The sequence below is a fragment of the Empidonax traillii genome, unplaced genomic scaffold, assembly GCF_003031625.1.
Source record: "Empidonax traillii isolate 1590-97213 ecotype Southwest subspecies unplaced genomic scaffold, ASM303162v1 scaffold135:size1941959, whole genome shotgun sequence".
Taxonomy (NCBI): domain Eukaryota; kingdom Metazoa; phylum Chordata; class Aves; order Passeriformes; family Tyrannidae; genus Empidonax; species Empidonax traillii.
This window is the reverse complement of record NW_020955328.1, coordinates 1,322,517-1,349,718: the sequence shown is the minus strand read 5'-3', so window position 1 is coordinate 1,349,718 and position 27,202 is coordinate 1,322,517. Positions and strand designations below refer to the sequence as shown.

General features: G+C 58.1%; 1 protein-coding gene across 2 annotated transcripts; it reads right to left on the bottom strand.

Annotated features, from left to right (window-relative positions):
• Window positions 1-3,445: 3,445 nt before the first annotated feature.
• Window positions 3,446-26,082, bottom strand: HNF1B (HNF1 homeobox B). 2 transcript variants are annotated; one of them, XM_027883825.1, is made up of 9 exons: window positions 25,737-26,082; window positions 21,079-21,278; window positions 19,618-19,882; window positions 18,897-19,138; window positions 11,719-11,879; window positions 8,757-8,889; window positions 8,458-8,649; window positions 7,892-8,010; window positions 3,446-5,297 (listed from the first exon to the last, which is right to left on the bottom strand). In XM_027883825.1, exons 1-9 carry the CDS (start codon window positions 26,072-26,074, stop codon window positions 5,277-5,279), a joined length of 1,671 nt encoding a protein of 556 aa, XP_027739626.1. In that variant the 5' UTR covers window positions 26,075-26,082; the 3' UTR covers window positions 3,446-5,276. The 2 variants fall into 2 exon arrangements, with proteins under 2 accessions (XP_027739626.1, XP_027739627.1); XM_027883826.1 differs by having other exon boundaries at window positions 19,618-19,804.
• Window positions 26,083-27,202: the final 1,120 nt, after the last annotated feature.

Genomic DNA, 27,202 nt, shown 5'->3' with positions numbered 1-27,202 from the left:
TTACTCACATCTTATTTAGCAAAAAATGGTTTCCAGCAGTGTGGGAGCTTTGATCCCCTATTCAAGAAATCCTTGCAATGTTTTTTTAAAGACTTTCTTTCTCAGGCAAATGAATTCTTCATAAAGGGGGAAATGGTGTGCTGGTTGGGCTCTGTTCATCTGAGGAAGACAAATGATCTGCTTTATTACTTGAAAAGCATAACAGTTGAGTGTGTAGATTTGTGATTTATCTGTAATTAAGAATCCATTTGAGCAGCATATTAATTACAGAGAGGAGAATTAATTTTGCTGAATAGAAAGGTAAAATCAAAGTTCCTCGACTTAGAAGATAACGTAGAATGCCTGAGGTTCAGGGTTTGCTCTACATTACACCTACACTGGGACAGGACAACTCTAGGGTTTTTTTTTTTAACTTTTAGTTTTGTCCATGGGTCAGAGAAATAAAGTCCAAGGGGGTCAGAGCCTTCTCCCTGCCACTGCTGGTGGCTCCCACAGCGCTCCCCTTCTGGCTCTGCTGAGCCCACTATGCTGTTCCTTTGCCCCAGGGCTGCATCAGGACCTGCCAGCCTCCCACCGCCTGCAGCAGGGGGAAAGGACCTTCCAGGATGAAATGAAGGTGCTCCCTGTGCCAGCCAAGTCCTGCAGCCCCTGGGAACATCAACCCTGAGCTTTTATTTATTTACCCATTTACCTGTGTGGTACAGTCTGTGGCTCAGTCTGTTCACACCAGGTGTTTAACCTGCCCACATGCAGTGAAAACAGACTCTTCCTTCCTCCAAGTGTCCATCCCCTGTCCCCAGAGGACCCAGGGTGGTGTCTTGCCCATCTCCCCTGTGTGGGACAGAATATCAGGATATCAAAGCTCCCTGGTGAGCCTCAGATTTGCAGGTCCTTTGGCTGTTGGGGGAGGCCAGAGCAGGGCAGTGCAGCAGCAGGTGTGGAAGCCACAGCGCCTGGAGCTGCAGGAGCAATCAGAGATGCACTGGAGCAGGCAGAGAGGTTTTCTCTGGACACTGAGTGCATTTTAAAGTGCTTGTCGGCAGTGCATTGGTTCAGCACAGTAAACTCTTACAGTGCTGTTCTGCTGGTCTTTATGGCTCACATCTCTGCCCCCATCACATTTTCACAGGCTTGTGAAGACCTCCTGTGAGCACGTCACGGACACCCCATGTCAGCAGGAGACAGAATCAACACAGGGATTCCTCCGGCTCCACGGACCTGCTCCCGTGGCCAGGCTGCAGTGGGGAGCTGGCAGCGCCTGCAAACAGCCCAGCCTCCCAACACAAGCACTTTCTGCATTCCTCTGTGTACTCCTCAAACTCCGCCACCAGCCCAACCAAATCCTCTCCAAGGCTTCAAAGGGCAGGGCCTGTTTGCAGGGACTGACAATGCTTTCCCTTTTGACCTGGCACCGCCGGGCAGCCAGGAGCGGGATGCACCGGTGGGGAGCACAGCCCCAGCCTCTGCACAGCCCCACACCACTGCTGCTGCTTCTCCTGCCCAGATTTCCAACAGATCCAGCCATCTGGCTGGACTGGCAGAACGGGTCTGGAAAGCCCGCGCGTTGAGCCGGTGCTGTTGTGCAACCGCGCCTTCCGTGTGCACTCACACCGGCGGCGCTTGTGAAGCTGCTGGAATTGCTCCTTGTGTTTTGGTGAGTTTGGAAAGGCCAGTGCCTTCCTGGCCAGCAGGACCTCTGCTCCTCCACCGGGATTACCTGGGACTTCCTCAGCAATCCGTGTTTGCTGCCGGACAATGTGAGCCGGCCTGGCCTCAGCCCAGCCAGCACCAGAGCCCTGGGATGGCAGTGGGGCCCCAACACTGCCCTGGCAGTGAAATCTTCACCCTCACCAAGCTGCTGTCACGCACCTGGGGACAGGGGCCACAGCAACAGGTGCCCCAGAGCTCGGCCAGCAGCCAGCACAGAGTGTTCCCCCCGGATGGGGTTTCCCTGGCTCTGTTCCTGCCACGGTGACGGAGGTGACAAGGGCCAAGGAGCCCCTGTGTAGGGCTATGGTTTGATAAAGCCCTGTTGTGGCTCTGGAACACGTGGAGAGGGTGGCTCAGCTGGTTTTGACCCAGTGACTTCGCTGGCAGCACTGAGGGTGCTGCAGCACAAGCAGGAGGCAGTTGGGATTTACCCATCCAGGCGGGTGTCACGGGCTGTGCGCTGCTCTGGAGGCAAAGGAGAGGTCACGCTCCTGCCCAGCCCTCCCACATCCACCTTCACACCTCTCAGAGCTTCCCCATGCCCTTCCCCTGACCCACAGCCTGTGCAGAGATCCACTACAGCCCTGCCCCTCACTGCTACCCCCTGGCCCCGACAGCGCTGGGATTTGGGGGATCTTTCCTTTGCACTCACTCCTGCACCTCAAATGACATGCAGCACTGTCCCTGTGCCCTGCCTGGAGGAACCTGCAGTTCCCATGAAGACACACTGCTAAAGCCTCGTGGCAGCCCGTGGATCCTCACGTGCAAGGAATTCCCTCATAAGCAGCTTTGAACTGTAAAACCATCCCTCGGCCCTGTAAAACTGTATTGGCCATAAATGAACTTTGTCACGGCTCTGCTGGCTTCTTTGCTCCATAACAACTTCATCACGCACAAACACAACGTGCCCAATAACAGGAGGAGGAAAAAACACCTTCCAGGAGCCTCATTTGACATGACACTGTATTTTCCAACAACCTAATGAGGCAGCCAGGGCACCTGCAGGAGCAAACACCCCACTCAGGGCTTCTCCAAGCAGGGTGGGAATGTTTTTATCAGGGTGTCCTGCCCCAGCTGTAAGGGTGAGTGCCAGATTTCTGCCCAAGAACCTTTCCCACAGCAGCCCACGCTTAACTTATGAAAAAAATGGGTGCCAAACCAAAACCAGCCGGTTTTGAAGGCATTTTTAAACCCTCACCTGCCCTGCACTGTATCTTCAGCAGGGTTCCATCCTTTGCCACTGCTGTGCCCTGAGTCACTCAGCTCTGCCAGCTCTTCACAATCGAACATCTTCAAAAGCTTTTCAGCCACCAGAGCACACTCTCCTGCCTCCCTCTCTGCTTTACTGGCCAACAGCTCAGCATCCAAAACGGGTGGGGCTGGGCTTTGGCACTCAGCTCCTAATTGCTTTGCTTAACACACTGCTGCTAAAGCCAGCAGAGAGCGAGGAATAAACTGTGCTGCTCCAAGGGCAGCGTCATTAGGGCATCGTTAGGAGGGTGGGGACAGGGGTCTCCCCACCTCCCAGAGCCTCCTGCTATTTTTGGCTGATCCCTGAGGATTCACAGGAAACACTTGATTCCCCACATTCAGGCAGGTAGAAATAGAGATCAGCACTGCAAGGGACATCAGGGGGACACGTCACTGCCACCAGCCTGTGTCCCTGCCAGGCCAACCTCTGCCAAACCACTGCAGATGATGACTGTGCAGTCTACAGACCACACAGCAGCAAGGATTCGGAAGAAATGGTGTTTAATTATGGTATACATTAAATTAAATGTCATTCTGAATATTGGTCTCCAATTCCTGATGACTTCTTATTCATCACAGGGCAACTCCTCTCAGTCCCAGTGAGGGTGAGGGGGTCCCACTGCACTGGACACTGGACAAACAGAGCCAAAGAGCCTTTCTCAGCCCAAAGAAAGCATCCAGAGTTTTTCTTTTTGGCAGTGGCCATCAGTCCACGGGCACTTCTGCTGCTCTCCATCTCTCTAGATCCCTCTCAGCAGTTGGCACACGCTGTGAAGTTCATGGAGAAGCAGCACAGCTGGGAAGCATTAGATCCATTCACAGAGGGGAACAGGTATGGAGGAGCCTGTGTCTCACAGCGGGGAGATGACACCTTTGACAGCTTCCATGGCTTTGGGAGGTAGGACTTGGGCCCCCAGAATCCTTCAGGGCTCTGGTGTCTGTGCTCAGCAGGTGCCTGAAGGCACCTGGGATGTGGGATCATTCACAAGCTGGAGATCTTGCAGTGGAGCTTTTCATCCAGGAGCTGCTGCGGGGTGAGACAGGGCAGGCAGTGGAGTGTTCACACCACAGCCCAAATCCCATCCAACCAGCACCTCGGAGGGGACTGCTGGAGGACGAGAGCACCGTGTGTATTGATAAGGGTGGAGCCAACAAGGCTCATCATCAACTGCTAAAGGTGGAAAGAAGCCACCTGTACTGGCCATTTACTGGGGCAGGAGCTGGGCACCAAAACCCTTCTGCACCTCGAGGGACGAGAAAAGGGAGACAGTCTCTCTGAACCCCACCTGAGAAAGATTCCACCAGAATTCCTTGCAGCCTCATTCACCTCTGTGGCACCAAATGCTACAGGCTCTCTGGAAACTGCCAACGCTGAACGCTTCCCAACAGGCTGGATGAGTTCACCAGGCTGCTGAGTCCTTCCCCACCCCACCAGGGTCCATCTGAGAGTCCTCAAAAGCAGCAAAGTCGTAGTGGCAGTTTTCCCCACATGGATCATCCAGGTCCTGCCAGGGCTCTGCTCAGCTTGCCCTGTGCCCTTCCTTCACGTGGGATGTCACCGTGCAGGGGACACGTCTCTGCCTGCCCTCCCACAGAGCACAGCCCGGTGCTGCCTGACCAGTGTCCTTGCCTAGGCCCAGCATTTGAATTAACTCATTTCAAGGAAAAAGAGAAATACAAAACCAAACCCATCCTCAGCTCTGACCTTTACCAAAAAAAAAAAAACCCAAAAAAATCCAGGAGAAAGAGAAGAGAATCTGGACCAATATATACAGACAGGGAATTGCACTTAATTACAGTAGTTTACATCCATTGGACAAAATTTACTTCTTTTTTATATAAATCTCTATGTATAGGAGTGGGGAGGGGGGATGATGGAGCAGACTGTACCTCTATTTACAGTTCAATTGGCTCAGTTCAACAGCACATGCAATTCCTCCCTCCAAACGCCAAGTAACAGACCCCAGTCCCTCTCAGTCCGTCAGGTGGAGGAGGACAACTTCCATATGATCCATCTTCCCCTTCTGCCTGTTCCCAGCACAGCTCGTGCCTGGCCCCTCGGGAGAGCCAGCGGCCTCTCGGAGGGCGAATACTTAAGAATGAAAAAATCCCCAAGACTCGTCTTGGAAACACTGCGTGGAGGGAAGGAGAGGCCGGGTCTGGGCTGCTCCCGGCTGGGGCTGTCGGGCTCCTCGCTGCGGCGCTGGGCTGTGCTCTGCCTGGCGGCTCCCGGGGCTCGGAGCGCGGCTCTCTGCCGGGATGTTGTGGAAAATAAGATCCCGTTGCTATGTGCAAAGGCAGCGAGGTGTGGAGCATCACCAGGCTTGCAGGGGACACTGCGGAGGGAGAGAGAGAGCAGCACGGTGACCAGAGGCAGGGAGGGAGGAGGAGGAGGAGGCGGCACTGAGGAGGGGAGTTGTGGGGGCAACACAAACCATTTGGAGGCATCGCCTCCTGCACCTCCTGGGACCTCGGTGGTGCCCCACAAGCTCGGCCCCAAGCCCTCCCCAGCACCCCCGAGGGGGAGGCAGTTGGAGAACGCTTCCCGAGCCAGCTATCGCCACCCCCTCCCAAAAATAATAAAAAGGGGCTTGTTTGTGGCCAGGCTGTTGCGGAGATTGTGCCAAGAGCAGCCAGGCGTGAGGCTGAGCTTGGCTGGGCTGGGAGTGGGGCCGGGGCCTCATTGATGTCCCCCAGCATTGTACTCCCACCTCCAGGGAAGGAGCTGAGCACCCAACACCCCATCCATCCCACCGCAGCGGCCCCTTCCCCACCCCTTGGGGTCCCCCAGCCGGGGTCCCCCCAGCCGGCAGTGGGTGGGGGGCTGCAGGCCGGGTGACCTTGTGGGCTGGAGCGCACAGCAAACACCGTGAGGTGGAGATAAGGAGACGCCAGGAGCCTCCCTGACATGTCATTAGGGACGGGCTGCGGTATCAGGTGTTTGCCAACGTAATAAACGTGGTGGCTCGGCCTCAAGCGTTGTCAAAGGAACAGGGAGGTATTTGCCCCTTCCAGGTCTAAACAACAACATCTGATAAGAGATCCACAGCACGTGAGGGGAGAGCTGGGGGGTGACCAGGGACCTCCCTCCAGCCTCTGTCCCCTGGCAGGACTGGGAGCAGCCACCTCCACCGCGGAGAGCGTTTTGGGGTCTGGTAGGAGCTGTGGGTACAGACCTGCTGCTGGGAATGAGGGAGGTTTTGCTTTTTGGGAGAATGCCTCTGCTCTAGCAAAGAGGGGGGTGCTCAGGGACCCCCAGATTTGGGGTCTCACGTGGGCTGTGAACCCCTGTGAGCCTGTCATGTCAGGAATCCTTGAGCCCAGCAGTGGCAAAGCGTGGAAGGAGCCAGGGGACACCCCCAGTATCCTCAAGTCAGTGACAGAAACCCAAATCACCAAAAACATTCAGGTATTTGAGCCATTCTGGGGGCTGAGCAGAGTTTAGGCCCCCCTCAGCTGTCTCCGTTGCGCTTTCATTCACCCCTTGCTAATGAAACCAATGACCACTGAGAAAGAAATCAATGGTCAAGGATAAATTTTTCCAGCTTTAGCTTGGACATCAAATGGTTGGTAGCAAAAGAGACCCTGAGGGCTGGAAGGCTTCACTGGGGGGGGACAAGGGCCAGATCCTGCCCTGGCACTTGCAGGACTGGCCTGTGCTTGTTTATCAAGTACAGGGGGGATAAAGGGGAGGTGGGTGTCCCTTTGCCACAGCAGATGAAGGGTCCTGGCCCCTTGTCCCCCCTCCTGAGCCACGAGACCTCCTCCCACTTTAGTTAAAGTGCACAGGAGGGGCAAACCCGCGGGACCCCCATCCCCGGGCAGAGCAGTGTCCAGGCAGGGGGAGCACGGAGTCCAGGCAGGCAGGGGGATGGCCGGGCACCATCTCCCTGCCAGGGACATTTCCTGTGTGCCCAGGGCTCTCCAGCCCGGCATCAAAGGCAGGAGAGCTCGATTAATCAGGGGCAGTTCGGGCTGAGCGCGCAGCAGATGGGCCGATAACGCCGCGCGGAGGAAATGGTGCTCCGAGGGGCGGCCGTGCCTGACCGGCTCACCCCGGGACCTGCAACGCATGGGACCCCCGGGGGGAGGGGGTTTATCATCCCTTCCCAAGCCCCTCACACCCCTCTGGGCGGCCCCTCTCCCAATGTCTCCCCTTTGCAGCCCCAGCCCCTTCCTTTGTCCCCGCCGGGCACCCACAGCGGGTCTCACAGGGATCCCATGGGGGGTCTCCCAGCAGTCCCACAGGGGGGTCTCCCAGCAGCCCCACACTGTATTTACTCTGTGCTCATTGCAGACATTTTTTTCCTGTCCCCTGTCAAACCTCGGTAAGAAAGTTTATCTGAATGCAAGTTCAAGGCTCCCTCTTATTTATCTAGCGATCAATAAGGGCCACATATTTCCCACAGTCCCCAGAGCTGGCTCTCAGAAAGGGACCATTGTCTGAGGAAAGCCTCACACACCTGATTTGAACCAGGATAAGTCTGGCCTTACACCTGCACCGGGCAGATGATGAAGGTTTATGGGCTGGGGGGTCAGGGCACCTCAGAACAACTCCTCCACTTGACTCCAGCCAGGGTCAATCCCCCTGGACACAGGCAGCACAACATGCTTGGTCCGACTTTCTCAGCCCAGTCTGTATCCCAGCAGGATGCTCCAGCTCCCAGGGACGAGCACAGCCTGGCTGGTACCACCAGGCACTAAACTCCAAATCCCCACCATGGCACTCGCAAGCAGGTTTCTTGGAGCCTGTCTGGGCTGGGGTTCTCAGCACCAAGGGCTCATCCTCAGATGCCCATGCAGCAGCACAGGCAGCAGGACGGGGTCTCCGCTACTTCCGCCTCCACCCCCATACCAGAGGGGGAGAAGCCCCATTCCATCTTCCCACACCCACCCTGCCCCACCTCAGCCACCTCTGTGGGGCCCTTACCTGCTTACTGGAAGACATATTGGTGAGTGTGCTGATGCTGCTGGTATCTGTCACCACCATCGCCGAGGGGAAGCGGGAGGTGTGGGAATACTGGGGAGGCTCCTGTTTGTGTGCATACACTGCAGAGAGGAGGGAGACAAGTCAGGGAACAGCCACCCACAGCCCTCCCAGCGGGGCAGAGCAGCTGAGCCCTGCACTGCACAGCACAGCAGAGCCAGGGACCTGCTCCAGGCATCATGGAGACATGGGTGAGATACAACAAGTCAGGGGAGGAGCCCACCAGTTGCTTCCAAACCACTTCATTCTCGGGTAGCAGCTCACCCAAGCAGGGAAAGAGTGGGGACTGAAGAGCTGTGGCTGGATCAGATGGATGGCACAGCAGAAGGACGGGGTGAGGTTGGGAATGACCACCCTGCACTACTGAGCGTCTCATGGGCTGGTACCCACGGGAGAGGGGCAGCAGCCAAGGGTACCAGCTTGGGCAGGGCAGGGCAGGAGGAGAGCACAAGCTCTTTCCACATCTGAGTTGATTTTCAGGGCCCTTTGCAGCTCCCCCCAATCCTTACTGTGTGAGTTCTGCAGCTGGGTGACGGTGGCCATGAAGGGCTGCTGTGCCATGTGGCTGGGGGACTGCTGCATCAGCGGCTGCTGGTGGGGGCTGTGGAGCTGCTGCGAGAACTGCACGGGCTGCAGGGCGGCCAAGCTGCCGGCAACGCTGTTGATGACGGGCACGCTCTGCGCCTGCGAGGTGTTCAGGCCTGGGAGGGGGGGAGAGAGCACAGCGGGGTGTCAGTGGGGGCAGGAGGGGCAGTGTCCCCCTCGCCACGGCGGGAGAGGGGCTGGGGTGAGCCAGGGGAGCACTTACTCTGGGCGATGGCCATGACTCCCGAGAGCGGCGTCATGATGAGGTTCTGGGACTGCTGCGGGTTGTGGTGGGACAGGCTGTGGATGTTGGTCAGGGTGCTCACCGGGGGCAGCCCACCCCCCGAAACGGAGATCTGCCAGAGAGCAAGGCAGGACAGGCACGGTCAGAGCACAGCCAAGGGGGTGCTCCCCCCTCCACTCCAGCAGGGACACCAGGGGGATCAGCAAAGCCCCCTCCCAGAGGGGAGCAGGCACAGCCCCCACATCCCTGGGGTGCAGACCCTGCTGAGGCACCTCAACTTTGTGCTCATAAATAGCAAAGCAGCAGCAGGGCAGGACTGTGCTGGCACTGGCTTGCAGCTCCACCAGAGCACAGCACCAGGACGTGGCACAAACTGAGCCTTTGCCATTTTGTTCCCCAAGCTCTGGCCCTTGGGGACAACTGAGGACTCTCAACACTCATTAACTTCTAACTGTCACACTTGTAGGGGAAAGTGGGACATAGAAACTCGGGGGGGTGAGAAAAGAGACAAAAAGCAGATAAAAAGGGGCCTCATGGTGGTGATCTCAGTCACCAATATGGCAGGATGCTGGTGAGAGGGGGTGGGTGAGCTCTGCCACAGCCAGTGCCCAGGATTCTGGGCCAGGGTTTAGGATCAGACACAAAGGCACTTGGTGTGCACTACAAGGGCTGGAGCTGGTCCCTGGGACCAGTGGGGGCTCAGTGCCTTAATTCTTTAATTGCTGCCCCTTCTCCTAATCCCTCTCATTAGCCCTCTCACACTGAAAGACCTCGATCCCGACTCAGAGCCACCCCTGTGGCCCTTCAGGTGACATTTCTGGACACCAGTTCCGAGCACCTTGTTTGTTTTCCACATGTGAGTCGGAGATAGCAACTGAAACAAATCCATCAATAAATTCCAAAGCCCGGGAGTGACTCATATTTCCTGATCCGGTATTTTCCACTTTCAAAGTCTCTTCAAGGCCAGGTTACACCACACTCAGCTGCACAAGTCAAACAGCTCAAGGCAAGCACACGCTGCTCGCCTGCAGCCTGGGCTCCTTTCACGGGGTGTTTGTCCCCAGGGCACTGCACCTGGACTGTGCATGACTGGAAAAGACCCTCCAGACACTGGACCCTGAGGGGAAAACCCTCTGGCACTACCACAGCTAAGGGAAACACTGGAGCATGAAAGAGTGAGCCACCAAGGATTTCTGGAGCCTTAGTAAGCTGTTTCCTCAGAGCTCTTTCCTGAAAGATGCAGCAACTTCCTTGGCAGCTCCTTGTTTCATGTGGGGCATTAAAGGCACATGTTTACCTACTAGAAACCACAGCCTACAGCATATTTCTATTAAATCACTTGCAAGCACTAGCTAGCCCTGCCTAAAGATCGGAGATAAGCTGGCAGGGCTGTGCTGTGCCGCGGTCCTGCCGGTCCCCGACGGGCTGGGCAGTGTCTGTGCCGTGGGGATAACTCAGCAGGGCTGTGCCTGCCCCACTCCAGCTCCTGCTACTCTTTACCAAGTGGCTTTTCCCAGTTTAATCTGCTCCCTTTCCTTCTCCCGTGCTGCCCAGCCCCTCCCAGGGGTCCCTCCCCCCCCATCCCAGGAGCTGGCAGGTGGGTGCTGGCAGCCTCTGCCACTGAGCTTGGCATTGCCCCGTCCTCAGGGACCCCCACCTTGGCCACGTGGTGCTGCTGCCGCCACCACCTTCATCCCTGACTCATTTTATGGCTTCAAGGCTGAGGGTTATGAGGCTCAACACACCCCTGGGGTGATATGGGCGCTCTGGGGCAGAGGGAGTGGGCTGGGAGGGCTGTGGTTTCACTCTGAAATGTCCTCCTGGCTTGGTGGGGGACACTTGGCTTTGCAGGATCAGTGTCAGAGCCCAGGGGGCTGCACAGAGACCCTCACCAGCCAGAAGGAAAGGCATGCTGAACCAGTGCCATTGCTGAGGGAGGGGACAATGAGCCCTTCCACGGCCACCCAGCTGTGCCAGGAGAGCGATGTGATGGCCCAGAAGGGCCAACCCCCTGAAAATGGAAGTGAAAACTGGGAGAGAGCCGGCTTGGCCCCGTCACCCAGTGCCATGTTTGACTTTCGATTTCAGCAGGAAAAAACAACTCCTCCCAGAAAAGCAGCAGCTGCACACAAACCTCTGCCAGCCTGGATGGGCTGTGCTCTCCTATCACATCCCATCCCCTCCTGACCCCAGCCCTGTACCCCTCCTTGCCCTGCTCCTTCACCCACTCCTCCAAAGGGCTTTGCACCAACCGTGCACCCAGAGGAAGGGGCACCCAAAGTGCTTGGGCGTTGGAAACCCAGCCCAGCCCTGCCACGGCCCTGCAGTGCTGGATGGGGAGGTGTCCAGCACCAGAGGGACATGGATGTCCCATCTCCACTCCTGCCATGCTGCTGTTTGTAGCTCTGCCCAGCAAAGCCCCTGCAACAGAGCCCCGAGGACATGGGGAAGGGGATGGGGAGAGGCGGGAGCTGCAGGGCTGGAGCCAGCCCCAGTGGCTCTGATCCCCTCCCTGAGCGATGCCCTGGGACAAAAACATCCCCGCTTGCAAGGAAAGCGCTTCCCCAGCCAAATCCCAAACTCGGGAGGGCTGAGGGAAAGAGTAATGAATGAGCATTTTATCAATACCACGTCAGTGGCGGGGGAAAGCAAACAGCGATCCACCCAGGGCGTTCAATCCGCGGGGCGCGCGATCGATGAGCCCCACGCGGGGCTGTCCCGGAGCCGCGGGCCATGCTGGGAGCACAAGGAAAACGCGCCGTGTCCCGGGGGCCGCGGGCCCAGCACCACCTTTGAGGGCCAGCCCGGCACCCGCGGCCCCCACAATGCCCCATTGTTCGGCGTGGGCCGCGTGTGAAACCCGGGGAAAGCGTGTTTGCTTTGCCCGCTGGGCCCTCTTATCTTATCAGCGCCGCCGCCACAATGGGCCAGGTGTACTCACCATTTTGCCGTCGGGCGAGAGCAAACCGTGGCCCGGGTCCAGGCCGGCCGGGGAGACCTGCTGCAGGACCGCCTGGCTGGTGGTGACCATGGCACCGCTGCCGTGGTGGCTGATGGCCCCCGAGGACGCCGCCTCGCCGCTCGCCTGGCTGTACCGCACCCCTGCAAGACACGGCATCGGCATCACCCACGGGCACCCAGGGGAGCCCCAGCTGCGCCCACCCCTCTGAGAGCTCCCTGCAAGGGGACCCTCCACCCTCCCACAGCGTGCGTGGCACAAGGGTGCAGACGTGCCAGCTCCTCAGGGACACCCTTGAGTGAAACCGGGAGGGACAGCACCGAGAAACGTGCCCCTTCCCCCAGTGCTGCTTCCCAGCTTCGCCCAGGCCCCATCTCCCGAAATTACAGCGAGGGGAGGATGCTGAGCTCCCACCAGGGCTGCAACCCCATGCTGCCCACAGGCCCTGATGCCACAGGGGGAAAAGAGAGCCCAGCCTGGGCCGGCAGCCCAACACCCATCTGCACCTTTGTGCTTTCATGTGCATGGTTTGCACCCATCATGCATCCCTGTGATGTCCCCATGGCTCTCGGGCACTGGCCTGGGGACCCTGAGGTGTGGGAAGTGACTCTGCATCCTCCAGCTCGTCCCTCTGTGAGGCTCTCCCAGCCCCCCACAGCCCTCCCCTGCCCAGCTCACAGAGTGGTGGCTCCCACTGTTTCCTCAGACCCTTCTGCATCTAATTCCCTCCTGACACCCTCCCCACAAGTGGATGATTAACAGGTCACCACAGGAAGGCAGAAGGACCAGACACACACCAACCCCCAGATCAGACCCCAGCCCACCCCTGCCCAGGAGGGAAATCTGGCTCGAGCACAGGTCTTCTATATAAATATATTTAATTTGGCTAAAGCACCCTGCACTGATAACCATATGATCAGGCATGTGTCATGGAAAGGCATCCACAGATCACAAATAATTAACTGAGGAAAACCCATGGGAAACAAAAGCGTCTTTTACGGGGCTGCCTTGACGACTACGGTGAAAAGCCATTTATTAGGAGGAGTCCAGCACTGAGCTCCCAGCCGGGTTCACTGCCCTGGGATCGAAGCGGTGCATGAGGGACAGACAGCCCCCAGCTCTCCTGGGAAAGAAAACTACGGCAAAGCCACCTTCCCAACCGAGACCACCATGAGCATCATCCACCTGTGACCCCCAGCCACTGCACAGTGATGTTGGGGACAGCTCCACAAAATGACCATCAGCCGGGGAGGTTCAGCCCATGGACACACTCCCAGCTACAAAACCACCCCAGGAAAGCATCTTCCTCCTGGGATTTTGGGATGTCCTTCTCCCAGGAGCCTGAGGGGAAGAGCTGATGGTGGCTGGCTTGGTGAAAGATGCTCCAAGGGCTACTCTAAAATTAAACTCTGAACCAAGGAAAAGGAAAGAAATAATAACTGGAGCCCAGGAGCTTTCCACCAGCTCCAAAAAACATCTGCCCAAGCGCAGACAGCCACCCACACCCTCCACCAAAACCACAGCAAAGCCGCTCCGTAATCGCCTCCGAGTATTCCCCATCAGCTGCTTAAACACGTCCCACAGATAGGAATCTCCCCACCATGTCTGGTTCCTGATCATTTCCCAGCAAACCCCTTTATCCCTGATAATAAAAGAATGTCCTCTGGCAGGTGGATATTTGCCGGCCCGAGTGGACGTCCCTGCCGTGCACAGGGTAAACATTACTCAACCGGGGCACTGTCACACACATTCTTCCCGCGGCCCCGGCCTCGTGCAGAGGGTGCTTCAGCCGCCGGGCCGGGATCCTGCAGCGCTGCTTAAACAATGGCAGGGGAGATAAAATAAAGCCCTTTCTTCTGGGAGTGATCTGGAAGATAGACGGGAGCACAGGCACCTCCTCTCGGAAGGGAAATCGGGGTTTCTGCTGTCTTCGAGCTCTTTTGGGTTCAGCAAGAACAAAAAAAAGCCCATTTGAAACCCCAAGTCATGCCCTATCCACCTGAGGATGTTGGAACTCTCGAGCCTAGACAGCTGAAGTCATGGAGTTGGTTTTAAAACACAGGAGAGATTAAAAACTGATTTTCAAGCTTTTCCTTGCAACCCCAAGGAGGAGACTTTGATTGTTTGAGGAACAATAACCAACGCCGAGATTCCCAGATAGTCTGGAGACCGAGATTTTGGGTCTCCAGATAAAACCGCTGAAGACTCTGAGCCCTGATGAGGTTTAAGTGTCCTGAGGAGTGCGAGGCTGGGCTCTGGGTCGGTGACAGTGGTGACACCGTCCAGCCCCATCAGGACCCTGCTCTCGTGGAGGCAGGGACTGTGCTGGTGGGGGGATCCTGAGTCCCCCAAGCCTGTGAGCACCCAGGTCTGCCCAGAATCCACTTGCTGGGCAGGGAAAAGCCTTCTGCCAAGGCTTCCTTTAGGAAGCCATCAACTATCCTGTCCTGGGGTTTTCCCATCCCTAGAATGGGATGGGTGCTATTATTTATATGCCCCCAGGGCTGGGTTGGAGTTGGGCAGATCGGATAATTAACATTGGGAAGCCAGCAGCAGGCATTGTTGCTGCTGTCACTGCTGTGGCACACGCAGCTCCCTGATGATGGTACCACCTTCCCTCCGAGCTCCACAGGCTTCCCAGCAAACCCTCCTGGGCACCCTCTGCCATCGCAGGGCTCACTGAGCCCTGGGATCCAGCCTTCCCCCTGCAGCACAACCTCTGGGACCCCCCCACAGCACCCCCCCAGCCAGGGTGAATGCACAGGGATATCTCCAGGACCGAAGGATTGCTCCTGGGGCGAGCCGGGGCTCAGCCAGCCATCAGAGCCCGACACCACTGCTCTCCCGCTGCTCTCCTGAGCTTCCACAGCTGGAAGCAGCCCTTGTGCAAAGAGATTTATTCCCCCTCAGCCTCTCCCCACAACTGCTCAGGAGAGGAGTCTGGATGGGGATCACGAGGAACGGGTCTGGCCGTGGAGCCTGCCCTCCTCAAGGCCTTTTTCTTTGCTGGAGCTACAGCCATAATATAACAGTCTGTTTATGGGACCTGGCCATTGTGTGGCCCCTGAGCTGCACAGCCCGTGAAATGTTTTACTGCCTTCCCTGCTCCAGACAAGCCGCAGGGTCCGGCTCCCGGAGCCGTAACCCGACGGACAGGGACGGGCAGTGTGACAGCCCCCAGGGCGGGGGGGTCCTGTGCCCCCACGGCTTTCCACAGCCAGCCCCACCATCCCCATCTTCTTCAGGGTGCCAGACCCATCCCCCTGACCCGACCTGGGAGGGCAATGTGGGGGTTTAGGGCAACCATCAATACCTTTATCGTTTTCATCGCAGCCTTGTGCCGTTTTCTCGGAACGCACCGGTCCCGTGCCTTTGGCAGGGACAAGCAGTGAAGCAGCTTGGTTCTGCTCTGCTTTAGGTCAGGTTGATGTAAGTAAATTGCACTTTTTAAAACAAAAACTCGCTGTACTTTTAGCTGTCTTTCCCTGCTGCTGCCATCCCACGGCACATCCCAACCTCTGGCAGCAGCGTCTGCCACGTCCCCCTGCTCCAGGCTGCATTTCTACCCAGGGCTTTGCCACATCCTCCACATCACCAGCAATGTCTGACCCCAAAAGAGACTGCAAACAGTCACCAAAGATCCAGCTGCATCGGGGATTCAGCTCTGGCTCTGCCCAACCCACAGGGATGCAGCAACGTGGACCAGGGTGTGAAAGTGGGTGAGAAAGGCAAAATATAATCTTTGGGGTCATGCTGGACTCAGTGATGCTCCACCCACTGACACCATAGACAGCTGGGTCACTGATGGGACTGTCACCCTCCCAAATCCAGGTCCAGGCAGCACCAAGGGCAGCTCTGATTTTTGGGCTGCCACTCAAATTGTCCCTAAAGTGTTAATCTTGCTCAGTTACGGAGGTGCATAGTTTATATCCATTATAAACCTGTTTATGGGGACTGGACCCCTCCCATTTCGCTGCTGTCATAAAGTTCTAATTACCCCCATAAAAGCTGGAAAAGCTCCTAACAGTGCACTGTACCCACCGAGCCCCACAATGCGCCCGACAGTAAAATATTACAACCCCTGGCACCGGGTCCTCAGCCAGAACCAGCACGTACCCCAGGGAACAGCGGGAAGGACCCAGGTATAAGCAGGGGTACCCCTGGACCAAGGGTTGTTTGATGGGCTCCTCTTTAAGGAAAGGTTAAAGCACTTAAACTGCCCTTTTGTTTTTCGGAAGAAGCTTGGGGGGTGGTTCTGAGATATTTTTATGTTTGTTATCTCCATCTAAATACCTGTGTAAGTAACATACCCACATATATACACATACATATACAAATGATTGCTCTGATATTGCTCTGCTACTCTGATATTTGCAGAGCGGAGACGGATGGATGGATGGATGGATGGATGGATGGATGGATGGAAGGATGGATGGACACCCCAAATTTCTGTGGGTATGGAGCCCCCCAGGACAGGCTGGAGGTGACACTGTGACCCCCCGGCCACAGGGCCAGGGCAGCCCTTTGTATGCAGGGTGGGAGTGGGGGGCGGCTGCGGGCGGGTGGTGCGTCACCTAATCTCATCAATGCTCCGATTGTCTTCGGGGCTCTTGAAGATAAAAATGGCATAAGCCAGAGTCTACAGCATGGCACCAAGATAAAGCCCCGAGTGACCTTCAAATCAAACAGGGAACCAAGATCACTGATAAAACCCAGAGTAAGGGAAAAGTCCAGCCTCTGAGAGGAGCCTCTGAGATAGAGAGGCTTTAAGTATTTACCTCCAAGTAGTTAAAAACTACAGCTCGGGGCTTGACAGATGGGTCCCCAAGAAGAGGCCGGAGGATGTTTGATTTTTACAGCTCTCCTCCCTGCCCCGCTGTCATTACACCCTTTTGCAAGACCCCATTGACAAAGTCCTGAGGAGAGGTGACCCCTCTTTGTCCAGAGGCACGGGGAGCAGTTTGCAGCTGCCCCACGGCCCTGCCCCACCGTGTCCTGCCGGGGAAGGGGCAGGCAGGGGCAGGGCACGGGCAGGGTCCCAGCACCGTCATTAAGCTGTTAAGGCATTGAGGGCTCCAGACGCCGCCGCACGCGGGGCAAGGACAGTTCAAATCCCAGCATGGACAGCTGGGATGGGCTCAGCCAGGCACTGGGGATGGATCTGCCAGCGCTGCCTGTGCCCCACCACGAGCAGCTCCCCAAACACCTCCTGGAGGAGGTCTAAGCAGTAACGGACCCAGCGGTGTTTCGGGAGCTGCAAGGCTTGGTCCAAGAGGTCATGAAGCGGTTATGGCTGAGCTGCATCCCTGCCTGTCTCCCCAAAATCCCCTAAATCCCCACAGTGGCTCTCGCCATGCCCATCTCCTCCTGCCCAGCAAAGCCGATGGATGTGAGCACTGACCACCAACCAATTCCCGCAGCCAAGCCCTCCTGACCCTCCGGAGGGGCCTTTCCCCGCGGCCATCACTCCTGCCCTGCTCAAAAGCCCCTCCGAATGGGCTGTCATCGGCCCTATAGCCGGGACCGGCCCCTGCTGGCACCACTCCGACGGGAAAATAAAGGTTGGGGCTTAACGGCCCTCCAGCCCCGAGATAAATGCCCGCGGTTACAGTAATTGCTGTCCCCTAATAGAAGAAAACAAAGGCTCTCGGGGGGTGCCCCATGTGCGCTGGCAGCCCGGGGGCACATCAAAGGCAACGGGGTTCGTTCAAAGCCCCGGCTTAATTGTCAATTAAGCATGCACGGGGGACAACGCCGTGACAATGCGGGGCTGCATGCTGGTGGGGCATTGTACAGCCCGCCGCGACACCGAAAACAGCTGATTCTGCTGACAATGTGCTTGTAGGGCACCTTGTAAGCAATCAGCCGCTGACAGGAGGGCAAACGTCCTCCCTGTCCCCGCCATTGTGCGGGGCATTCCTGGGGCAGGGTCACATTTTGGTCACCGCTGGCCGGCCCTGCGGGGAGATTGGTACCCGGGAGCGGGTTACAGATGTCAGGCACGGGATGCTGCCTGTCCCTGCTGCGGCTGGGAGCAGGGGAGGGGGCTGCCACATCCCTGGGTACCGCTCGGGGGGCTGCCCACCCACCCGGGGCTGCCACATCCCCGGGTACCGCTCGGGGGGCTGCCCTCGCCTGCAGTGCCCCAGGACTGATGCCCAACCGCGCACTGGCAGCGTCCCCAGCCCCGCTCCTCCTCTCCGCTCCTCCTCTCCGCAGCCACCTTGCCCTTCCCGCGGGGACTCTCCGCCACACGGGTTCCTTTTGATTTGCCTTTGTAACGAGCTGGGTGTGTGTAACAAGCCAGGCAGGGTCACTGCCAGGGGGTGGCTGGTTCCAGCCTCCCCGGCCGGGCTGTGCCAGCGCCGGTGCTGTGTCCGAGGGGGACGCGGGGTGGTTGGGACACGTCCCCGAGCTGACCCCCCAGCCCTGAGCCCCCTGTCCCGCCCGCCGGGGGCTGGCGGCTGGCTGCGGAGGGCAGGTAAGGGACAATGGGCATTGTTCTCCCAACAATGCCTCCTGCCCTGATGAGCCTCCCTGGGCGAGCAGCACCCTCACCGTGTCGTTATCTCCTGTTTAAATCCCCCCGCAGTTTTCAGCTCCTCTGCAGACGGTTCCTCGCTGTGTTCAGCGGGGCTGGACCGTGGTGTGGAGAGATGGAGCTTGGGGTGAGCCCTGCACCCCCCAGCAGCTCCTTTAACCACTTCCCTGTGCTCTGGCACAGGGATGGGACACAACTGTGCATCCAGCCTGGGCCAGGACGCGCTGCCACATCTTCCTATGGGCTTTGCAGCACTGCCTGTGCACCCCCAAAACCAGTGCTCCCCGTGGCATCAGCATTGGTACACCGGGCACAGAGCAGCTCCTCCTGCCCAGCCGAGCCCACACGGGGACTCTGACAACTTAAATCAAACAAGCAAACACTGATTTATCCTGAGCCCGACGGAACTCCAGCCCTCCCCACGTGCCTTGCCTGGCCATAACACTGCAGTGACAGCATGAGCTCCTCTCCCATCACCACCCCTCATCGAGGCTGCAGCAGGGACCAGGGTCACCATCCTCCCCCTCCTCAGGGTTACCCATGCACAGCACCTCTGTCCCCACCCAAAACAAGAGCCAGCTCTGTCACCACCGCCCGAGCACCCTCAGCGAGGGCTTACCTGGCATTTTGCTGGGAGGGGAAGCGCTGGGCTGGTTGTGGTGGGGGGAGCCGTGGGACAGCAGCAGGTTCATGCTGTGGGGGGGCTGGCCCGAGCTGTAGGCGTCCATGGCCAGCTTCTGGCGGAAAGCCTCCTCCTTCCGCCGGTTGGCAAACCAGTTGTAGACACGGACCTCCGTCACCAGGTTGGAGCCCAGCCCGTGAGCCTTGGAGGGGGACACTCCTCGCTGCAGACACTCGGCCCTGCACATGCAAGGGGACACGTTGGAACAAGGGTGCTGCTGGGGGGAAGCAGGAGCCTTGGGAGGACAGGCAAATCTGGGGCTGTTTGAGACCTTCCTACAAGCCTCGCTGCTCTTTCCAACTGCATCCATGCTCTAAATGCCATCCCCGCTCCCTCTGACATCGCTGGAATGCTACAGCATCCCTGGGGCATCCCTGCAGTCATCCCCACTGCATCCCTGTCACATCCCTGCATCATCCTTGCAGTACCCCTATTGCATCCCTGCGGCATCCCCATCACATCCCTGCCCCAGCAGGGAGCTCACTCAGCCCCAAACATCACCCAGACGGGGAAAACAAGGCAAGAAGGGGCCAGACAGCTCAGCAAAGCTGTGCCACGGGCCAGCGGCCGGGGTGGTGACCCAGGAGCCCGGCGTCACGCTCAGTTTTTGGAAGGAAGGCTGTGGGCAGGTGAGGAGGTGCCGTGGGGCAGCTGGTACCTGTTGCACTCCTCCACCAGAGTCTCCCGCTCCTCCTTGCTGGGGTTCTTTTGGCGCTCGTAGGCTTGGTACAAGATTTGCTGGGAGGCTGGCCCCCACTTGAACCGATTGCGGCGCATCTTCTTGCTGGGGGTTTCGGAGCAGGCGTCGTCGAGCTGGGCAGCCCCCTGGTTCTGCTGATTGAACTCTGGAAAGAGAAACAGCAGCTGATCCTGACTGCCTTTGTCTGTCATATTTCCACAACCCTGGACTGCCTGGTTGAACTCTGAAAGAGAAAGGAGCAGAGGTGAGCTGGCCTGTAGCTGCCGCTCGGAGTCACCGTCCCGCGCGGAGGGGGCCCCCCCGTGTCCCCTCCCGCGGCACCCCGAGCCCACGGCAGGTTTTGGAGCGAGTCAGGTGCTCCCTGCCACCCACCCCGGGAAGGGGCCAGCCCATTGCCATCCCTGTTTAATGGGGAGGCATGTGCAGGGCATGTGTACGGCCATGCATATTCATGGGCAGGGGCCCTGTCGACCCACACTTGGTTTCGGGAGGATTTTTGCAAGCGAGGAGCTGGGCAGGACGACTGCAAAGCCCCTTGAGAGGGTGCCCCTCTCTGCTCACCCAGAGCTCCAGCTCCCCTCCCATCCCAGCCCAGCGGGCCCCGGCCCCGTGCCCGGGGCGGGCGGCACCAGAGGTGACCTTTGGCGGCCGCCTCAGCCCCGGCGCTTGTCACCACGGCAGTAAAGGGAGATTAATGGGAGGGTTTTATTATTCCCAGTTTTGCAGGAGAATTCTCCCACTTTTTATAATGGCTTTTCCCCCTGCGATGGGGGGGAAATGCAGGGCAAGGCTGGAGCAGGCCATGTTGGCTCTGATGTCTCAAGGTGTGTTTTCAGAGCAATGGTATTCGGTGCTAAGCACCTTCCTGCACTTGCCATCTGCTGGATCTTGCATCCTTATGGAGGAGGGAGGTGAAGCCCTCTCCAAGGGTTCTCAGTGCCCCAAACTGCTCCAAAATGGGGCTGTTTTAAGTGGTATGGGACAGACCCCAGGGCAGGAGAGGAGCACAGAGGAATAGTCTGTGTGCTTTGTCAAAATCATCTGCATTTTAAACAGCACAGGCTGCCCCAAAACCTGCTACAGACAGGAGCAATTTAGGGTGCTTTTTTCTTTCCTGTCTTTTTACATTTTTTGCACTTAGCTGCAGAAAATGAGCAGTCTGAGAAAGAGCAAGGAAAAGGGGGCAGAGGTGGGAAAGGCACTTAATTGTGAGTCGCCATTAATTGCTCTCCCGGCTCTAGCAAATATAAATACCCAGAAACTCAGCTGTGCGGATGGAACCCCCGAAATTCATTGCACCTTAAACTCATTTTCCTTGTCAAGCTGTTTTTTGGGGGGATGCCACACGGGCTGGGACCTACGGGCAGGACCGGGACACAGGGAGCCCTCACCCTCCCGCCAGCCCCGACGGGTACTTACGCCGGAGGATCTCCCGCTGCTTGCGGACGTACCACGTGTACAGGGCGGCTCTCTTCTGAGTCTTCATGGGGGTGCCCTTGTTGAGGTGCTGGGAGAGGTGGGACTGGTTGAGGCCGGTGACATCCACCACCTCCCGCTGCGGGATGTTGTGCTGCTGCATGTACCCCTTGATCATCTTGGCCGCCCGCCACGGGTCCTCGCTGCGGGGAGGGAAACCAAGGGTTAATCTCTGCTGGAGAGGGGGAAAGCACCCGCTATTTGCTTCTTCCCATGATGGAAACCTATTGTTATTATTATTATTATTATTATTATTATTATTATTATTATTATTATTACTATTATTATTATTACTATTATTATTATTAGAAGTGTCTCAGAAGGACACAAGATCCCTTGAGCGTATGTTTTTCCCCAACCCCACAAACAGCCCCGTCCCGCCCCAGGGCTGGTGGGGTGGGGGCTCATGGAGGTCACGGCCACCCCAGGGATGCCAGCCAGGCTGTTCACCCGGGGAGGGAGAAGCAAAGAGGACCCCAGTGTTCTGATGGGACACATCAAGGTCTCCTTGCTGCAGTAAAGCACCTCCATATCCTCCAAGAACACAACCTGTCCATGAGGTGCTGCCATTACATTCACCACGACTTCTCCCTTTGAGGACACGCACACACAGTGGGATACACACACGTAGGGACACGGGAAACCTATCCTGGTGTCTCTCTGAAAAAAGAGAAACCCCTCACCTGGAGGTGCTGGGGTTGTTTTTCCTGCTCCTGTTCACCGGTGTGGTACCCGCACTGTGCCCCGTGCCCCTGGGACTGCCACCGGCGGGCAGGGACCCCTGTATGGCCACTGGATCCCACCTGTAGTTTCTCCCTTTCATTCCCACTGGGACAATGATCGAAAAATCCCAATATTCCCTTAAAAGACCCAATTTCGTCGCTCCCACGGCAGCGCGGCGCACGGACCGGCCATGTTTGAAAGGCTGAGGAGCCAAGGTCAAAGCAGGCACACAAACCCCAGCGGGTCCCCGAATGCAAAACCAAAACCAAACACCCCAATAACTTGAAGTCATTCCTGAATATTATTAAACACCTTAACTTGGCTCCTGTAGGATCCAGATGTAAATTACTCTTCACTAAATCACATTACTTTGGTGTCCTTGGGGTAGCTGACACCGATTCAGGGAACAAATACAATTACAGCCCAAAATCCAGGTGCTGCCCTCGGTCTTTAGCTCTGTCCAAAGCCCCACGCAATGGCAGAGGAACAGGTCAACGCATCTGTGCTGTATCCAAGACCCCCAGGTTTATTCTGGCCCAACAGGAAGCATTTTAATGCTGAAAAATCGGTGTGAGCCCGAACCTGGTCACAGTCGTGCACTCAAATAATGCGACACCCCAATGCCGCGCTTGGAACGACCGTCCCACTGCTTTCCCAATTCATTACTTATTTTGGATCCTTCAGCTTGTCAAGTGCAAAAAAAGAAAACCACCAACAAGTAGATTTCTTACTTTTTGTCCTGAATGCAGCGTGAAAACAAAGCTGGTTGGATCCACAGCAAAAGTACCGGAGCAGAGCCAGCCGGGGCTGTGTCACACCCCGGGAAGGAGGCACGGAGCCTTCCTGGAGACGCTGAGCCTGTGCCCAACCCTGCATCCTCCTGGGACAGGAGCCCTGCTGCATATGGGGGTCCTCTACGTGGTGATGGTACCCAGGAGAAGGTGGGAAATGAGGAGAAGGATGTGGAGAAAGTGTCCTTTCCAGTGACGCCGGGCAAAGCCGCCGTCCGCCGTGCCCAAGTCGAGGGGCTCGCACGGACCTTTGTCACAAGCAGTTCATGTCACCTAACTGATCCCACTAATTACTGATTAATAATAAGTTAATGAAACAGAGGTCATTATCATTTCTAAGAGCAGTTTGGTTCACAGTGGAGCCCAGGGAGGCGTTTTCCCAGAGTGAAACCCTGAGCCGGTGCAGCAGAGCACGCTTGGAAAATGTCAAATGAGCGACTCAGGGGTTACGGGTGGGATTTCGGAACTCAAATAAAATTTGGGGGCATTTTGGCTGAAAAAAAAAAAAAAGTGAGAATTAGGGTAAAAGTCCCACAATTTCATTATTTTAAGAAAGGCTTCACCTTGACATTTCCAGCGTGTTTCACACTTACACTTTCAAAACAATTATTCAGCCCTTAATTTCCGAGCAGCGATTTTTCCTTTACAAATCAACTTGACCGTATTCAAAAGGGTTAAACAACCTGAAACCAAACCCAAACATTTTGTTTCATGTTAAACAAAATGTTTGGACTTGACCCAAAATGAAAGTTTGAGTGTTTGTTTGGCCTCTTTTTTTTTTCTTTCTTTTTTGGTTAACCTAAAAAACCAGAGAGGAAAACCTTTTGAGTCAACACCAACTCTTTTTCTTTTATTCTGTCACCAAAATGAAATAAAACAAACATTAATCGTCCAATCTTCACCAGCACTTTACATGCAAAAAAAATCCAAAATCCTGACCCAACCCAGGAGTGCTTTCTAATACTGACAAACCAGTTTATAGCCCAGACTCCACGATCCTTCTCCAACAAAATCATGGAAAGGTGGGTTTTTCTTGCACAAAATTATCTCCAATCAAGCCTGGCTACCAGTACTGCCCAAGAAAGAGTCGTTTCCCTGCCCAGCCTCATGCACAGGCAGGAAGCAAATCCCTCTCCCCAGGGATTCCCAGACCCACTCACCCCTTTTTCAGCCTGGAAACCAGGTAAATACACTCCACATCCTTGGAGAAATATGCCAAGAATTTATAGAGATGGATTATAAACACGGCTCCCGACAGAAACCATCTCCCTGATCGGCATCTCCCCGCGCACCAGGAATCGGCTGCGCCCGCCGCTCCACACACCTTTGGGGGTGGCTTTGCTGGGTCCCCAGGAGGGGTGGTTTCCCCACAGTCCCCAGCCCGTGGATGGGATCTGGGTGCTCCTGGGATATGTTATTTGCCTGAGTGGGGTCTGGGCGAGCCCTGGCAGGTGGGACGGGGCAGGGAGGGAGCCGTGGGGTGTCTCACCCCAGAGTGGGCTCTGTGTGCTGCCTGCCAGGGTGAACTGAGTGGGACCACAGCACCCTCCGTGCTGGGGGGGACACCAAAGCCCTGACCATGGTCCCAGAGAGCTGCAGGGCTGAGCACCCCCAGGGATGTGGGAATAGCCTGAGAGAGAGCCAGCCCTGGGGCTGGGACACCGGGAGAGCGGGAGAAGAGGGGGTTCAGCCCCAGAGAGTGGCTGCAATCAGTGTCTCCCAACTCCCCTACCCGCTCCCTCTCCAAGTACAAAGGCCTCTCTTAGAGCAAACACGAGCTCTTTGCAAAGGCTCCTCAGGGACATGTGCCCGCTCTTGTTTGCACCAAAGGCAAACTTTGCACAGAAACACCTGGGGGAGAGCAGCGACCCCGGGGATCTGCCTGCTCGGGCCCTCCACGGCCACCCGGGCACCCCCGGGAGGGACAGAGCCAGCAAGGGGGGACTGGGGACAGGTGGGAGCACCCAGGGGTGCAGGGCACGGTGCTACACAGGACGGGTGGGAACACACCAGGAAAGGCCTGCGGTGGATTCTCCCTCACATGGAGCCCCTTTGGCACCGCGAGGGTCCCAGCCGAGCCCCTGGGCAGGTACAGGTGGTGCTGCCCCGTCCCCAAAGGCACCGTCTGCCCTGCTGGTGAAGCCCCGGAGTGTCAGAGAGGATAAACCGGGGCTGACCCCAAGCTCTGCGGGCTGGCAGAGGGCAGGGGCACACACCGGGGCCGGGTGCGCTGGGCATCGCGACAGGCACTCGAACTGCAGTGCAAGGCAGGAGGACACACGGACGGATCCCGAGGGGCTCATACAGGGATGTCCCGTGGGACTCCCACCCGCTCACACCTCCCCGGGCCACCGCCGGGTGAGCCACGGTCGCCCCGCGTCCGTGGGAGAAGCGGCGGCTGCCGCTGCCCTGGGGGTCCGGAGAGGGGTCGGTGCCGCCCGAGCCCGGGGCTGCCCCGCTCGGCCCGGCCCGGCTTGGCTCGGCGCGGAGTCCTGCCCGCCGCCGTCGGGGGTTCCCTCCTCCTTCCCCCCTCCCGGGCCGCTTTACAACCCCGACAATGAATAACCCGCCGCCCCGATCGCCCCGATCGCGGCCCTTTGTGTATCTTTCAGTTGATGATTTATAGAAATAAATTAATAACGCCCCGGGCTCCACGTGGTGAGGTTTATGTTTGAGCTGCCGGCGCGGAGGGACGCAGCCGGCGGCCGGTCCGAGCCCCCACGCCGCGGCAATCCGGGCCCCACCGAGACGGGCGGGCGGACAGCCCCCGACGGGGACCGGGGGGACCGGGCTCTGACCTCCCCTGCCCGATCCCCTCGGCCGCGGGGTCCCCTCCTGGCTCCCCAACACCGGCGGGCAGGGAGCACCGGGACCCGCCACCGGGTGGGACACACCGAGCAGGGAGCGCCGGGACTGACGGCGGGGCGGGCGGGGAGCACCGGGACCCGCCACCGGGTGGGGAGCACCGGGCAGGGACCCACACACCGCGAACGACCCCCCGAGCGCAGGACGCTCGGGGCCGGGGCCGTCGGAGCGAGTGCCTGCGGACGGACCCCTGCGCGCCGCGGGTGCGCCCGGTGCCGGTACCTGATCATCCTGTCCACCTCCGAGCGCAGCTCCACGGCCTCCTCCGTGTTGAGCGACTGCAGCTCGCGGAGGATCGGCGGCGTGTCGAAGTCGTCGCCGTCCTCGGAGCCCTCGTCGCCCGAGAGCTTGCCCTTGCCGTGCCCGTTGGCCAGCGGCGGGAGGGCGGCCCGGCCGTCGGGGGGCCCGCCGGGAGACAGCGGCAAGTTCTCCAGCTTGACGCCGAAGCCGGCGGCGGGCACCATGTCCTCCAGGGCGCGGATCAGCCCCTCCTTGGTGGCCCCGGAGCTGAGCAGGGCGCCCAGCAGCTCCCGTTGCAGGGCGCTCAGCTGGGACACCATCCTCCCGGCCCCGCCGCTCGCCTCCCGCCTCCCCGCTCCGCCCCGGCTGCTGCGGGCCGCGGGCCGCCCTCTACCAAGCCATGACCGCCACCATTAGGCAATATACCCTATGCAAATCAGCCGAGGCCTCTCCTCCGGCCCCGGCCCCCGCCCCGGCCCGGCCCGGCCCGGCCCTTAGCGCCCGCCGGGGCGGACTTTGCCTCGCCGCCACCGGGAGGCCCCGGGGGAGCGGCGGGGGCAGCGCCGGGCGGGACGGGACGGGACGGGACGGGGCAGACGCGAAGGTGGCCCTGAGCTCCCCAGCCCCGGCTGCCGTCGGGGGTCCCGGTGCCGGGCGCTCCCCAGGAAGGGGACACGTTCCTCTGCCCACACCCCCGGGGCTGGTGGGCTCAGCTCCCTCGGGCGCTGTGCCCTGCGCTGGAAGGAGCCCACGCTGAGACATTTCCCCCCCACCCCTCACAGGGAGATTTCTCCCCCCGTGCCCCCCACTCTGCCCAAGCCCTGGCACAGAGTGGGCACAGGCTGTGAGGGTCCAGCAGAGCACCCCCAAGCCGGAGGTTTCCAAGGGGGGTCATGGCCACTGCTGTGGGACAGCTCTGGGGACAGGCTCACTGCCACTCAGCTGTGCAGGGCATGGAAGGACACTCAGCTGGCAAAGGGACACTGCAGGAGCAGGGGTTGCAGAGGACACTAAACCCCCACTGACCCTTGGCAGCAGTCAGGGGTGGGAGCAGGGAACAGGTTTGGGAATGGGCAGAGGAAGAGATCTAAGCTGAGCTCTAGGATCTGAACAAAACCCGCTTTCCCTAATGCTGTGAATGCACCCAGTCCCAAAGAACAACAAACTCATTTAAATCAGAGCAGGCACAGGACAAGAGGCAGCACCACACCCACAGCACGGTGTGGAGGGTTCTGGGACCCTGCAGGGGAAGGCAGGGCTGAAGTCTCTATTCACGACCACTCAGTCTCCCAAAAAACTTTCAGTTTGGTATCCCAGTTCCTGCTTCTCTTGGCTGACACATGGACATCAGCCCTGGCAAAGGCCGAGAGCTTTAAACCCAACATTTCCAGCCCAGATTCAGACTTTTTCAGCGCACTCAGGTCACCTGAGCATCTCAAAACCCACAA

What these genes read in the sequence shown, in the direction of transcription:
- HNF1B (XM_027883825.1), bottom strand. Translation starts at nt 26,074, where the DNA reads ATGGTGTCCCAGCTGAGCGCCCTGCAACGGGAGCTGCTGGGCGCCCTG. An exon ending in TCTCGCCCGACGGCAAAATG is followed by an intron (nt 8,890 to 11,718) that starts GTGAGTACACCT and finishes GCTCTCTGGCAG; the next exon opens with ATCTCCGTTTCGGGGGGTGG. An exon ending in CCAGCTGCAGAACTCACACA is followed by an intron (nt 8,011 to 8,457) that starts GTAAGGATTGGG and finishes TCCTCTCTGCAG; the next exon opens with TGTATGCACACAAACAGGAG.